At 43.2% G+C, this 14,554-nt stretch overlaps 1 protein-coding gene across 2 annotated transcripts; it reads right to left on the bottom strand.

Annotated features, from left to right (window-relative positions):
• Positions 1 to 3,237: 3,237 nt before the first annotated feature.
• On the bottom strand, positions 3,238 to 10,436 carry LOC115114776 (zinc finger protein 16-like). Of its 2 annotated transcripts, none has more exons than XM_029643276.1 (6): positions 10,065 to 10,436; positions 6,482 to 6,517; positions 5,800 to 5,833; positions 5,353 to 5,410; positions 4,985 to 5,186; positions 3,238 to 4,860 (listed from the first exon to the last, which is right to left on the bottom strand). In XM_029643276.1, exons 1-6 carry the CDS (start codon positions 10,416 to 10,418, stop codon positions 3,760 to 3,762), a joined length of 1,785 nt encoding a protein of 594 aa, XP_029499136.1. In that variant the 5' UTR covers positions 10,419 to 10,436; the 3' UTR covers positions 3,238 to 3,759. The 2 variants fall into 2 exon arrangements, with proteins under 2 accessions (XP_029499136.1, XP_064869840.1); XM_065013768.1 differs by lacking the exon at positions 10,065 to 10,436 and adding an exon at positions 9,161 to 9,633.
• Positions 10,437 to 14,554: the final 4,118 nt, after the last annotated feature.

Below are 14,554 nucleotides of genomic sequence, written 5' to 3'. Positions count from 1 at the left end.
CCCTGGTTTTATGGACACACAATCGATTATGTACGGTGCAATATTTATGTCCGGACTGAAAAAAGTACTGCATTTAAATGTGATTCGTCACTTTTTAAGGGACACAAAATGATCAGTGACGTCCTCTGGGTGTAAACTGTGGATTTGGAAACTAGAAGTGCTCCTGATTAGAATAAATCCCCCTTTTAACTGTGACACAACGTACAGGAAATTGTCTACGGTGCAATGTGGTATGTTCAATATGAAAAAAAAATGATTGGATTCAAGCCGATTGGCCACTCTTTAAGGGCCGCAAATTGAGCACCAATGATGATGGGTGTTTAAAACCTGTGGATTTGGAAACTGAAGGTGCTCCTGAGTAGAATGGACCCCCCTTTTACTGCGACACAATGTACAGGCAATTATGTATGGTGCAATATGTCTAATATGTCTAATATGAAAAACTTACTGAACATCATTCAATACGAATGGGCTAAATAACACTGGGATATTATTAAACGTTTATTATTATTTATGTTATACAATGTTTAGTACAATTATAGTTATTATATATCTTTTTTAAATGTATGACCTTAGTGGCCTATAGGCCTACTATATTATAATAATTATTAACAGTGGCATTATAAAGAATGTTTTGTTTGAATTACTGGTGTTACCATAATAACTATCTAGTAATCATTACTTCCAATACTGTTCACAATATCGGCAATGCTATAATATTATGTGTGCCACTAAGCCTATTAACTTTTGAAAATGTTTATATAGTCAAACAAAATTCTAAGTCTGTTAACATTTCCTAATATCCTAATAAAATGTTACAAAAGAAAAAGCTGTTGTGGGACTTTTATTTCGAAGGGAAATCGCCGAGTTAAAGGCCTTATTCTTGCTTGGTCTTGCTTATTTTTGCTGGCTTCTCAGCGCCTCAGAGCTCATCCACGCCACAAAGTAAAATAGGGGGAATTATGACCGCAAGTGATGAAAGTAGACAACCGTAAATAGAGGAGATTATGCGCAAATGAATTTGAGATCTCATTTAAAAAAATTAGACGAAGCAAAGACAAATAACATGACAACAGGTTCAACATCTTTAATATTTTATATATTAATACTTCATATTTTGGAAACCCAAACCTTCTCAGTACAGTTGGACAATATTTCCGGTAAACTTTATTTTGAATCCCAAAATACAAGAACTGGAAATGTGTTTTTTAGGCTGTGGGCAGGATATACTTAAGTGATAATACAACTTCAGGTGACTGTCGACGAACTGATCTACGAATCACATTGCATCATAAATAAAAACTCATTTATATTTGTAGGTCAGACAGTCAGTCACGATTTACCAATGATACATTGCGGTTTTGATCCTCGAGCACGGCCCATGTGTTTATGACCGGCTTTGCCTTGTGGCTATAATCATGTCACCAACATGATACGAATGTCATAACGCATGGACTCCAGTGATTGGCTACCAGCAAGCTATAAACGTGTGATTGATTTTTTTTTTTGCGTTCATTTAAAAAGGGTCCCTGCTTTCTGGAATCTTTGGGACGTCGAACTCTGACATCCGCCCATGGAACTTCAAATTATTAAAGCCCCCATGCAGTCTTTGGATTTGATTTTTAAATCATCAATTTATGTCTAATCAATTACTGCGTTTGATTTTATAATTTATTTTCACTATTTTCACCTCCTTGGGCCACTCAGTCTGATCGGGGCGGCAGGGTAGCCTAGTGGTTAGAGCGTGTGACTAGTAACCAGAAGGTTGCGAGTTCAAACCCCCGAGCTGACAAGGTACAAATCTGTAGTTCTGCCCCTGAACAGGCAGTTTAATCCACTGTTCCTAGGCCGTCATTGAAAATAAGATTTTTTTTGCCTGGTTAAATAAAGGTAAAATAAAAAATAAATAAAATGAGGTTGTCAGGAAACAAATTTGAATATGAAATTAGATATTTAGGAAAATTGCAATTGGCTCAGAACAGGGCAGCACGGCTGGTCCTTGGATGTACACAGAGAGCAAACATTAATAATATGAATGTTAATCTCTCCAGGCTCGAAGTGGAGGAGAGATTGACTTCATCACTACTTGTATTTATGAGAGGTATTGACATGTTGAACACACCGAGCTGTCTGTTTGAACTACTGGTACTGCATACGCCACAAGACATGCCACCAGAGGTCTCTTCAGAGTCCCCAAGTCCAGAACAGACTATGGGAGGTGCACAGTACTACATAGAGACATGACTACATGGAACTCTATTTCACATCAAGTAACTGATGCAGCAGTAAAATTAGATTAAAAACAACACCTTATGGAACAGCAGGGACTGTGAAGCAACAAACATAGGCACAGACACATGCATACACACACACGATAATATAAGCACTATACACACACACTTACACATGGATTTTGTACTGTAGATATGTGGTAGAGTAGGGGCCTAAGGGCTCACAGTGTGTTAAATCTGTTATGAACGTATTGTAATGTTTTTTAAATTGTATAAACTGCCTTAATGTTGATGGACCCCAGGAAGAGTATCTGCTGTCTTGGCAGGAACTAATGGGGATCCATAATAAACCCCAGGAAGAGTAGCTGCTGCCTTGGCAGGAACTAATGGGGATCCTTAATAAACCCCAGGAAGAGTAGCTGCTGCCTTGGCAGGAACTAATGGGGATCCATAATAAACCCCAGGAAGAGTAGCTGCTGCCTTGGCAGGAACTAATGGGGATCCATAATAAACCCCAGGAAGAGTAGCTGCTGCCTTGGCAGGAACTAATGGGGATCCATAATAAACCCCAGGAAGAGTAGCTGCTGCCTTGGCAGGAACTAATGGGGATCCTTAATAAACCCCAGGAAGAGTAGCTGCTGCCTTGGCAGGAACTAATGGGGATCCATAATAAACCCCAGGAAGAGTAGCTGCTGCCTTGGCAGGAACTAATGGGGATCCATAATAAACCCCAGGAAGAGTAGCTGCTGCCTTGGCAGGAACTAATGGGGATCCTTAATAAACCCCAGGAAGAGTAGCTGCTGCCTTGGCAGGAACTAATGGGGATCCTTAATAAACCCCAGGAAGAGTAGCTGCTGCCTTGGCAGGAACTAATGGGGATCCTTAATAAACCCCAGGAAGAGTAGCTGCTGCCTTGGCAGGAACTAATGGGGATCCATAATAAATACAAATACATTTCTGCATTCGTATGTGAAGCACGTGCATAATGAATTGTACAGTTAACCACTCTGTTGAACAATTCTGTTTATGTCACAGAACTGAGCGGACTATGAATCAGTGAAATAGTTGGATATTATATTGAGCTTGAATATTACATCGACTATAAATCTTAAAAGTTGCACGGAAATCTATAAAGGCAGTATTTCAAAATGGAACTTTAAATCATCCTCATGACAGCAAATGCAAAAATCCTCTATATAAATATAACTATTTTCTAATATGATATTTCAACAACTATTAAAACAACTGGAATTTCAAATGTTTAAAATATGTAGAAAGTAATCAATACATGTTATATAACATCAACACAAACGAAGTACTGGTTAAAGTAGTAGTAAATAGCTCATTTTAATTTCCGGTTGAAAAACCAGAAATTCCCTCAGCCTGCGGTAGTCTCCTCTCCCTCAGCCTGCGGTAGTCTCCTCTCCCTCAGCCTGCGGTAGTCTCCTCTCCCTCAGCCTGCGGTAGTCTCCTCTCCCTCAGCCTGTGTAAGTCTCCTCTCCCTCAGCCTGTGTAACTCTCCTCTTCCTCAGCTCTTCTCAGGGCCATGATAGCGTTGGATGTGGTTCTTCAAACTGACATTGTGATTGAAGCACTTCTCACACTGCTGGCACTTGAAGGGCCTCTCCCCTGTGTGGAGGCGCATGTGGGACTTAAGGTGGCTCGCTTGGTTGAAGGACTGTTGGCAGACCTGGCACATGTGGGGCTTCTGCCTTGTGTGAATAATCATGTGCCTCTCCAGATGGTTTTTGTTAGAAAATTCTTTGTAACAAGTGTGGCAGATGTTTCTATTCAGGTTGCTGTGGGTTCGTAGGTGGCTGTTCCTTTCCATTAAGTCATCAAATTTTTCGGAGCATTCTGAGCACTGGTAGGGAGAGATCTCACCCTGATGGCTTTCATCGTGTGTCAGTTTGTCCGACCTGGTTTTGAATGGCTGCAGGCAGAACTTACAGGGGAAAACATGGTCAGGGTGGTGGAGGTGCCTGTGAATCTTGATACCCGTTTCAGTCCTACAGCGCTTACCACAGTCTACACAGCGGAATTTCTTGATCTTGTGCTCACACCAATGGTCCTTCTTGTGAGGAAAGATGCCACAGTCTGTACAGAGCAACCTATGAGGTTTTGTGTTGTGTTCACGTCGTACATGTTCCTTGAAGCTGGCCGGGTCCTCGAACTGCATGTAGAATCGGTCAAATCCAACAGCTTGTTGGACCTCACTCACACACACACCACAGGCGTACAGCTTCTTATGTCGCTGTGTGGTGCAGGCGAGTACAGGCTCGGCTCCACAGTCAGTGCACCACTCCACAAGTCTCTCTTCTTTCTCTATTCCGCTCTGAGAATTATCAACGTTGGCCTTTTCTGTTAGACCAGAGGAACCTGCCGTTTCCAAATCCTCAGAAGAATCAGAGTCCACTACAATGTCTTCCTCGTCAGACGGCTCCCACTCGGTCTCATCTGATCTCTCCTGCTTATTCCGCTTCTTGGGCTTTTCGTCCTCCTCACTCTCCTCGTCCGAGGACCGAGCATCATGTTCACACAACTCCTCAGTGATTTCCATAGTCAAGCAAATGTTCTCTAGGTCTGGGTCTCTGTCTTCACATGGCTGGGACCATGTCCCTCCAATCGCCTTAGGAAAGGAAAACAAAATATCATTATTATGGATTACAGGCATGTCAGAATCTTGTTAAGAATGTTGTGTACAGAGTTTGCATATCATCGTGTCCACTACATTGTATCCAGTGCATACCCACCTCTTCCTTCAATCCACAGGTTTCCTGGGCAAAAGAGGGCTGGCTCATCCATTTCCTGTGGTGACTGCAGAACGGGCACTTCTGAACGACAGAGAAGCAACCCAGTTCATCCTGGATCCTGGCATCACAGTCGCAGCCACACCTCTCGCAGAGCAGGAAGAGCTGCAGCAGACAGACTCTGTTCACACACACATCTGCACTCCTGTAGATGGAGGAGGGGAAGCAACACAGAGGGGTTTTTAAAATCGTACCACAATCTTACAATCTCTAAACACTTCAAAAAATGGACAGTCAATGACCAAATACATCTGGGCTGTAGGATTGTTAAGTAGCAATAACAAAGAGGTGGTGGGATTATTTGAACGTACTCAGGTGTAATGTCAATGCTGGTTCCAGAATCCTGGACACGGGGACGAGTCAGAACACCTGTGAACATTCACATAGGAACATCACTGTCATTCTATGAGACAGAAACTCTACCTGTCTTTATGGTTACAGTCTAATTGGAAAACTAAGTGGAATAGCCACGGCCAATTTACCACCATTTCTTGAAGTGGAATGAAAAAGATGCCTGTACAATACACCAGTGTTGATATTTTAGAATAATATGAGGTGAGATAAGATCCAAGGAAGGAAGGCAGGTAGAATCCAAAAACTAGACAACACGGTGACCAGTACAATGCAGAAAACGTTTTGTTAACTATTCAAAGATATTAGCAAAAAAAAGATATACAAGACAGAAAAACATGATGAAAACGTGAGTGCTGTTTACCACTGACAAGAATGTGGATAACGCAGAGTTACTTTATACTGACCTTTGTTCTTCCTTCCAGGCAATATTGGAGCCACCTGTATAGATACATCGGTGATCACTTTTCATTGTAAAGACATCCCGGTAAACATGTCAATGTCTCCATCTCAAATGGAACCCTTTATAGTGCCCATGGGGTTCTGATCAAAAGTATTGCCCTGCCCTATATAGGGTGGCATTTGGAACCTTCCAGTTACTAGTCCAACGCTCTAACCACTAGGGTACCTGCCGCCCTGCCCTATATAGGGTGGCATTTGGAATGCATTCAACACAACCTCAACCAGGGATGGCACCATTCATCAGTCTCTACAGTAATGAGGTAGGTCTAGGCTGTGTGTTATATTAAACAAATCAAATTTTATTTGTCACATACACACGGTTAGCAGATGTTAATGCGAGTGTAGAGAAATGCTTGTGCTTCTAGTTCCGACAATGCAGTAATAACCAACAAGTAATCTAACTAACAATTCCAAAACTACTGTCTTATACACAGTGTAAGGGGATAAAGAATATGTACATAAAGATATATGAATGAGTGATGGTACAGAGCAGCATAGGCAAGATACAGTAGATGGTATCGAGTACAGTATATACATATGAGATGAGTATGTAAACAACGTGGCATAGTTAAAGTGGCTAGTGATACATGTATAACAAATGTAGTGGTTGATATTGCACCGACTCACCTCTGGTGTGATGAGAGCTTCAATACTCTTCAGATACTGTAAAGAAAATACAAAATGTTAGGCTACACATCATGAAATATATTGAGACAAATTACAGACAGTAGCCTACAAGTAACAAAATAGAACTCAATTGTGATTGAACATGAAATGTATTTCAATATGACTGATATAGACATATAGCCTATAGTCATCTCGGTTCTCGTTGGAAGCACCTTTTTATAAATTGTTTGTATCAATTGCAAAGACATTGGCAAGTTTTGAATTTGTAGTTAACTTTGTTTCTGAAGTCATCGGTGGTCACATAGAGACGGATAAAACCCATGTGGTTCTGTTCAGCGGAGATCTTCTGTGTATGAAGTGACGCAGGAAGGCAAAACAACGCACGCTGCTCGCCCGTATTTTGATATTGACCACCCACACCAGACGCGATCAGGACATGCAGGTTAAAATATCAAAACTAACTCTGAACCGGCTTTATTAATTTGGGGACAGGTCGAAAAGCATTAAACATTTATGGCAATTTAGCGAGTTAGTTTTCTGTTGCTAGCTAATTTGTCCTGGGATATTGATAAAATAATTTACAAGGTTTAAGATAAAGGATTAAATAATTCTACCCGGAAACTTAACCATTAGAGATTAGAGGTTATGTAGCATGGATAAGGAGTAATTAAAATTATTAAACATATGTCCAACTAGGTTGGACTGGGGAGAGAGTGATGTGTGTGTATGCCTAAGAAAACACCTAGAAACAATTAAACTATGGTTGAACCGACCCGGCTATAACTCTGAGAATGTACGATAGGACAGGGAGTACCCCTCCAGGTTTCCTTTATCTGGGGGGGAATGGAACTGTCAACTGGATAGTGATAAACTGTGGTGAAAATTCTGGAGGAGAAGATAGCTCTCCTAATGTTAGTGTGCATGTGTGTGCGTAGGTTAGAAGAATGTTATAAAAGGAACATCTTTGTATATAAACGGGAGAGCTCTCGTGAATAAACATTGATTTGACTAATTGTGAGCTGGGAATTCTGTCTGTTTCATTTACACACTCTGGGTTGCAGACCGATTAGAATAATTGAAAATTATAAACATTGATAATAAAATTCTATATCAGATATAAACATTGGGTTGTTATTTTACCTGAAATGCACAAGGTCCTCTATTCCAACAATTAATCCACGGTAAACCAAGTTAGTTTCTAGTAATCTCTCCTCCTTCAGGCTTCTTCTTCGGACTTCATATGTGGCGGTTGGAAACCAACTTTAAGGTGCATTACCACCACCAACTGGACTGGAGTCTGGACCTCAGTTCATCTTTCAATCATCCAAGTGGGTATATTTTTTTATTTATCCGTTATTTTACCAGGTAAGTTGACTGAGAACACATTCTCATTTACAGCAATGACCTGGGGAATAGTTACAGGGAGGGGGATGAATGAGCCAATTGTAAACTGGGGATTATTAGGTGACTGTAATGGTTTGAGGGCCAGATTGGGAATTTTAGCCAGGACACCGGGGTGAACACCCCTACTCTTACGATAAGTGCCATGGGATCTTTAATGACCTCAGAGAGTCAGGACACCCGTTTAACGTCCCATCCGAAAGACGGCACCCTACACAGGGCAGTGTCCCCAATCACTGCAGTGGGATATTGGGAGATTTTTTTAGACCAGAGGAGAGTGTGCCTCCTACTGGCCCTCCAACACCATTTCCAGCAGCATCTGGTCTCCCATCCAGGGACTGACCACAACCAACCCTGCTTAGCTTCAGAAGCAAGCCAGCAGTGGTATGCAGGACAACAAAGTATGCATTGTTGAAGACTGAGGGTGGACGGTGTTCCAATTGTGATGGGAATCACATTCCAGAGTTCCCTGGGTGGCCTGTTAGGAGGAGGTCAAAGTAGGAAGGATCAGGGCTGTCGAGAAGGTGTCCTATGTAGAGGCAGTAAAAATTGAGAAGGTGTCCTGCAGATGTAAGAGTATAGAATTTACGTCCGTCCCCTCGCCCCGACCTGGGTGCGAACCAGGGACGCTCTGCAGACGTCAACAGTCACCCTAGAAGCATCGTTACCCATCACTCCACAAAATCCGCAGCCCTTGCAGAGCTCAGAGCAATTGACGTCACCGATTGAAACGCCACTAGCGCGCACCACCGCTAACTTGCTAGCCATTTCACATCCGCTACACAGAGGCAGTAGAAATTGAGAAGGTGTCCTATACAGAGGCAGTAAAAATGTTCAATGCAACGAGTAGAGATGATGAAGCTATGTCAGTGGATGCCCAACAGGATGTGGATGTCAGTCAGTTGAGAGATCATGAAACACTAATCGTAAAGAAGGTTGATGTAGCTGTTTATTGCGCAGGTGATTAATTGTAAAGTTCAAAGTAACAACAAAAAATCTAAGAAACTTGAAATTATTCTGAAAGCAGCTAAACGGTTATCGGATCTTCAGGGTTTCATGGCTGAAACATTGCAGAGAATACCGTCTGAAGTAACGTCTGACTACCGGGAGACTCAACAAGTTTACAATGTCTGATCAGCAAGGCTTGAGCAGAGAGGGTGGAAAATATACTAATTTCAGCAAACTGAGGTGATTTCAGCTGATTTGGCCGATTCATTAAATACAGGACTACAGTGTTTGCTGTAACTAGTTAACCTAGTCTAGGTAAGGCTAGGTTACCTCTAATCGAGATCTTTTCTTCTGTGCTGGTGTTGGTTGATCGGATGTCTTCCGTTTTGTTGTGAAGGAAAACACCGATGGTATCGCGTCCCTTTTTAGCTGCCGTCGATTTGGCTTCCCCATCAATTCAGATTGATAATCCCTCAAATAATCTTCTGGCCGAAAATGTTGACTACAGACGCGGATGTTTTGATACTTGGCCACTGGTGTGTTGACATTGTAAATATTATTCTTGATAGCCGCGAGCCATTTACGGCATCGGGGTATATCTCCGGTAGGTAAACTGTGAAAGATTACTCCTTCTTTTTGCGCTTGTTTGTAATTAGCACAGTATGGTACAGAACACCAAACGGGCATGATGACAACAATATAGTCTAGAGAAAGTATGAGATTACAGGTTTGACTTCTCAACGCGTTGTTCGTAACTGCTTGGCGAGCGAGTTTTTGGACTACCCCACGTAAACGCCATTTCCACTTCCGGGTCATATCCCCTAATTTTCAGTCGTCAACTAGTTATCACAACCACAAAATGAATAAACCCCGCCTATTTCTAAACTATATCTTCTTAAAACTTCAACAGCACTGCTAACTTTATGCCTAACCTTAAATGAAGACCAATAAACTTGATTTTTGTTTACGATATATATACCATGCAGACGTTGTGGCTGTGGTAACTAGTGTAGTGACACACCTGCAAGGCTGGAGCAGAGTAGCCTGGTTGAAGCGCGACAACACAACGACTCTGTAACTTAACGTAGTTTACAAAGTTACAAATCACGTCGTTAGGTAGCCGCTAACTAATTACGTTGGTTATGCGATGGAATGATTAGCCCGCGTATTATGAAAACGAGTTGGATTTTGGTTTTAGCTAGATAAATAACTGTTCGATAGCTACTGTAGTTACCTCAGCTCGACTTGTTTTCTGCTGCTCTGATGTTGGCTGATCGGATGCCTTCCTCTTTGAAGTGAAGGGGAAAATTGATGGAATAACTTCACTTTTCAACGTGCGACGACCTGGCAAACCCATCAGTTGAGACCTCAGGTCCGTTTCGAAGTCCTCTGGCTGAAAGTGCTGGCTACAAACACGGACATTTGGATATTTATCCAGTGCAGTATTCACATCATAGGCTGCGTTCTTTATTGCCGCCAGCCACTGTCGACTACGAGTAATATCTCTGACAGGTAACCGATGAAACGTTACCCCAGCAGCCTGTGCTTGTTTGTAGTTCGCACATCCAGGTACTGAGCACCACACCATGACTAACCTTTAGTTGTCGTGTACCCTATTCAACTCGGCAAATTCGCTCTCAATCTCTCTCTTAAGGTCTTTATTGGCATGGGAAATATATGTTTACATTGCCAAAGCAAGTGGAATAGACAAACAGAAAGAAATAAGCAATTAGAAATAAACATTACTCAAAGTTTTAAAATAGACATTTCAAATGTTATATTGTTTGTACAGTGTTGTAACATAGTTGAAGTATAACAAATAGTTGAAGTATGAAAGGGAAAATAAACAGATAAATATAGGTTGTATGGAATGGTTTTTTTGCTCCTCTGGTCACCCTTTTTAGTGGCAACAGGTCAACAAATATCACTGCTGTGGTGGTACAGTCCTCTCTGAAAAGCCAACTGACACGGATTCCTGAGGTGTTGAACTGTTCCATCTCTATATCCACTGGGGTTATTTATTTCTTGACCTTGCTGGTAATCTATGCACATCTTGAATAACCATCTTGACTTAATGGCCACATGTACTCAACGTTTCCCCAAGGCACAGCCAGAAGAGGACTTTGCCACCCCCTCCGAGCTTGGTTCTTCTCTAATCTTTCTTCTTAGGTTCCTGTAATCTTTCTTCTTAGGTTCCTGTCTAATCTTCTTAGGTTCCTGTCTAATCTTTCTTCTTAGGTTCCTGTCTAATCTTTCTTCTTATAGGTTCCTGTCTAATCTTTCTTCTTAGGTTCCTGTCTAATCTTTCTTCTTAGGTTCCTGTCTAATTTTTCTTCTTAGGTTCCTGTCTAATCTTTCTTCTTAGGTTCCTGTCTTAGGTTCCTGTCTAATCTTTCTTCTTAGGTTCCTGTCTAATCTTTCTTCTTAGGTTCCTGTCTTCTGAGGAGTTTTTTCTAGCTGCTGTATTTCTGCATCTCAATTGATGGTATCGCGCCGTCCCAATCTTCGCTCTCTCTCCCCCGCTACTCCCTCCTCTCTACATTTTCCTCTTCTCTCTCTGCTGCTAAAGCCACTTTCTACCACTCTAAATTCCAAGCATCTGCCTCTAACCCTAGGAAGCTCTTTGCCACCTTCTCCTCCCTCCTGAATCCCCCTCCTCCTCTCTGCAGATGACTTCGTCAACCATTTTGAAAAGAAGGTCGACGACATCCGATCCTCGTTTGCTAAGTCAAACGACACCGCTGGTTCTGCTCACACTGCCCTACCCTGTGCTCTGACCTCTTTCTCCCTCTCTCTCCAGATGAAATCTCGCGTCTTGTGACGGCCGGCCGCCCAACAACCTGCCCGCTTGACCCTATTCCCTCCTCTCTTCTCCAGACCATTTCCGGAGACCTTCTCCCTTACCTCACCTCGCTCATCAACTCATCCCTGACCGCTGGCTACGTCCCTTCTGTCTTCAAGAGAGCGAGAGTTGCACCCCTTCTGAAAAACCTACACTCGATCCCTCCGATGTCAACAACTACAGACCAGTATCCCTTCTTTCTTTTCTCTCCAAAACTCTCGAACGTGCCGTCCTTGGCCAGCTCTCCCGCTATCTCTCTCAGAATGACCTTCTTGATCCAAATCAGTCAGGTTTCAAGACTAGTCATTCAACTGAGACTGCTCTTCTCTGTATCACGGAGGCCCTCCGCACTGCTAAAGCTAACTCTCTCTCCTCTGCTCTCATCCTTCTAGACCTATCGGCTGCCTTCGATACTGTGAACCATCAGATCCTCCTCTCCACCCTCTCCGAGTTGGGCATCTCCGGCGCGGCCCACGCTGGATTGCGTCCTACCTGACAGGTCGCTCCTACCAGGTGGCGTGGCGAGAATCTGTCTCCTCACCACGCGCTCTCACCACTGGCGTCCCCCAGGGCTCTGTTCTAGGCCCTCTCCTATTCTCGCTATACACCAAGTCACTTGGCTCTGTCATAACCTCACATGGTCTCTCCTATCATTGCTATGCAGACGACACACAATTAATCTTCTCCTTTCCCCCTTCTGATGACCAGGTGGCGAATCGCATCTCTGCATGTCTGGCAGACATATCAGTGTGGATGACGGATCACCACCTCAAGCTGAACCTCGGCAAGACGGAGCTGCTCTTCCTCCCGGGAAGGACTGCCCATTCCATGATCTCGCCATCACGGTTGACAACTCCATTGTGTCCTCCTCCCAGAGCGCTAAGAACCTTGGCGTGATCCTGGACAACACCCTGTCGTTCTCAACTAACATCAAGGCGGTGGCCCGTTCTTGTAGGTTCATGCTCTACAACATCCGCAGAGTACGACCCTGCCTCACACAGGAAGCAGCACAGGTCCTAATCCAGGCACTTGTCATCTCCCGTCTGGATTACTGCAACTCGCTGTTGGCTGGGCTCCCTGCCTGTGCCATTAAACCCTACAACTCATCCAGAACGCCGCAGCCCGTCTGGTGTTCAACCTTCCCAAGTTCTCTCACGTCACCCCGCTCCTCCGCTCTCTCCACTGGCTTCCAGTTGAAGCTCGCATCCGCTACAAGACCATGGTGCTTGCCTACGGAGCTGTGAGGGGAACGGCACCTCAGTACCTCCAGGCTCTGATCAGGCCCTACACCCAAACAAGGGCACTGCGTTCATCCACCTCTGGCCTGCTCGCCTCCCTACCACTGAGGAAGTACAGTTCCCGCGCAGCCCAGTCAAAACTGTTCGCTGCTCTGGCCCCCAAATGGTGGAACAAACTCCCTCACGACGCCAGGACAGCGGAGTCAATCACCACCTTCCGGAGACACCTGAAACCCCACCTCTTTCAGGAATACCTAGGATAGGATAAAGTAATCCTTCTCACCCCCCCCCCTCTTAAAAGATTTAGATGCACTATTGTAAAGTGGCTGTTCAACTGGATGTCTTAAGGTGAACGCACCAATTTGTAAGTCGCTCTGGATAAGAGCGTCTGCTAAATGACTTAAATGTAATGTAATGTAATTGCTCTCGCTCTCTCATTTTTTTTGGCTGAGTATCTGTAGAGCACTGTAAAGAGCTTTATAAAATACATTTGGTTGATCTACTTGTTTGCTTCTGTACCATTTTAAACTGAAGTTATCACTATACAGCTATTTGCTACTGTACTGTTCATTCTATAGAAGTTGTCTCCAATAAAGGGGTGTGATTTGGAATCCTCATACACTCTTCTAATAGGACCCCTTGTCATACCAAAGATTTTTTATATGTAACCCAAGATAGACCACAGCCTGTCATTTCCAAATGGGAGCAAATGAATCATAGTGGGCAAAACAAGCAAGGATGTGGGCAGAGCCAAACACGAGCTAGCGAGATCCTATAGGCACGTTCCAGCGTGTATTTGCATATTTCTGTTAGGTAACGCGTACTCTGAAGTGCTGGTGCAAGAATTAAATTCGACCTTGCATTCCTTCTAAAGAACAAAAGGCAAAGTCTACAAAATTTAGTCCACTCTGTTCGTAACAGATTCCAGTTTTGGAAATAGAAAACTATATTGAGATCAAATGTTGCATCGATGAGAAAAATCCATCTCGCTCCATCTCCCACTGCCGGCCCGTGTGCTTCACCATATTTGGTAGTGAGTGGAAACGCCAACACGATGCTTCACATGTATATACCGAAGAAAAATATAAAACGCAACATGTAACAATTTCAACGATTTTGATGAGTTAGCGTTCATATAAGGAAATCAGTCAATTTAAATACATTCAATAGCCTCTAATCTATGGATTTCACATAGGCCCACTCACTGGGTAGCCAGGCCCAGCCAATCAGAATGAGTTATTCCCTACAAAAGGGCTTCATTACAGACAAATACCGCCCCCCCCCCCCCCCCATTTTTAAGGCAGAAAGCTACGGCCACCGCTGTCGAAACGTGATTATCATTGAAGGTCTCCATGAAAACACTATACAACTGTACTGTAGGAACTATAAGTTGTTTCCTACAAAAAATGGGGGTGATTTGGAATCCTCAGACTACTAATAGGATGCAGTGTCATACCACCAAGTAGAGATTTTTTTCCCCAGCAAAAATCTACTTCCACCACTGACAAAGGTTGGCCTCTATGACAGCACTACACAGCTATCAACAGTACTAACCCTGCTATAGACTTATAACATAACTATTTATAACAATGTACAGCACATCTACCAATGCACGGATGTGTGTCAAGAGCATCAACTATTTTG

The sequence above is a fragment of the Oncorhynchus nerka genome, linkage group LG9b (assembly GCF_034236695.1).
Source record: "Oncorhynchus nerka isolate Pitt River linkage group LG9b, Oner_Uvic_2.0, whole genome shotgun sequence".
Classification (NCBI taxonomy): domain Eukaryota; kingdom Metazoa; phylum Chordata; class Actinopteri; order Salmoniformes; family Salmonidae; genus Oncorhynchus; species Oncorhynchus nerka.
The sequence above is the reverse complement of the archived record's forward strand: the minus strand, read 5'-3'. Positions and strand labels throughout refer to the sequence as shown.

Coding starts and splice junctions, on each gene's coding strand:
- LOC115114776 (XM_065013768.1), bottom strand. CDS start 9,517: ATGCCCGTTTGGTGTTCTGTACCATACTGTGCTAATTACAAACAAGCG. Junction 5,187..5,352: donor AGCATTGACATTACACCTGA/GTACGTTCAAAT, acceptor CTCCATCTACAG/GAGTGCAGATGTGTGTGTGA. Junction 4,861..4,984: donor CCTGTGGATTGAAGGAAGAG/GTGGGTATGCAC, acceptor TCCTTTCCTAAG/GCGATTGGAGGGACATGGTC.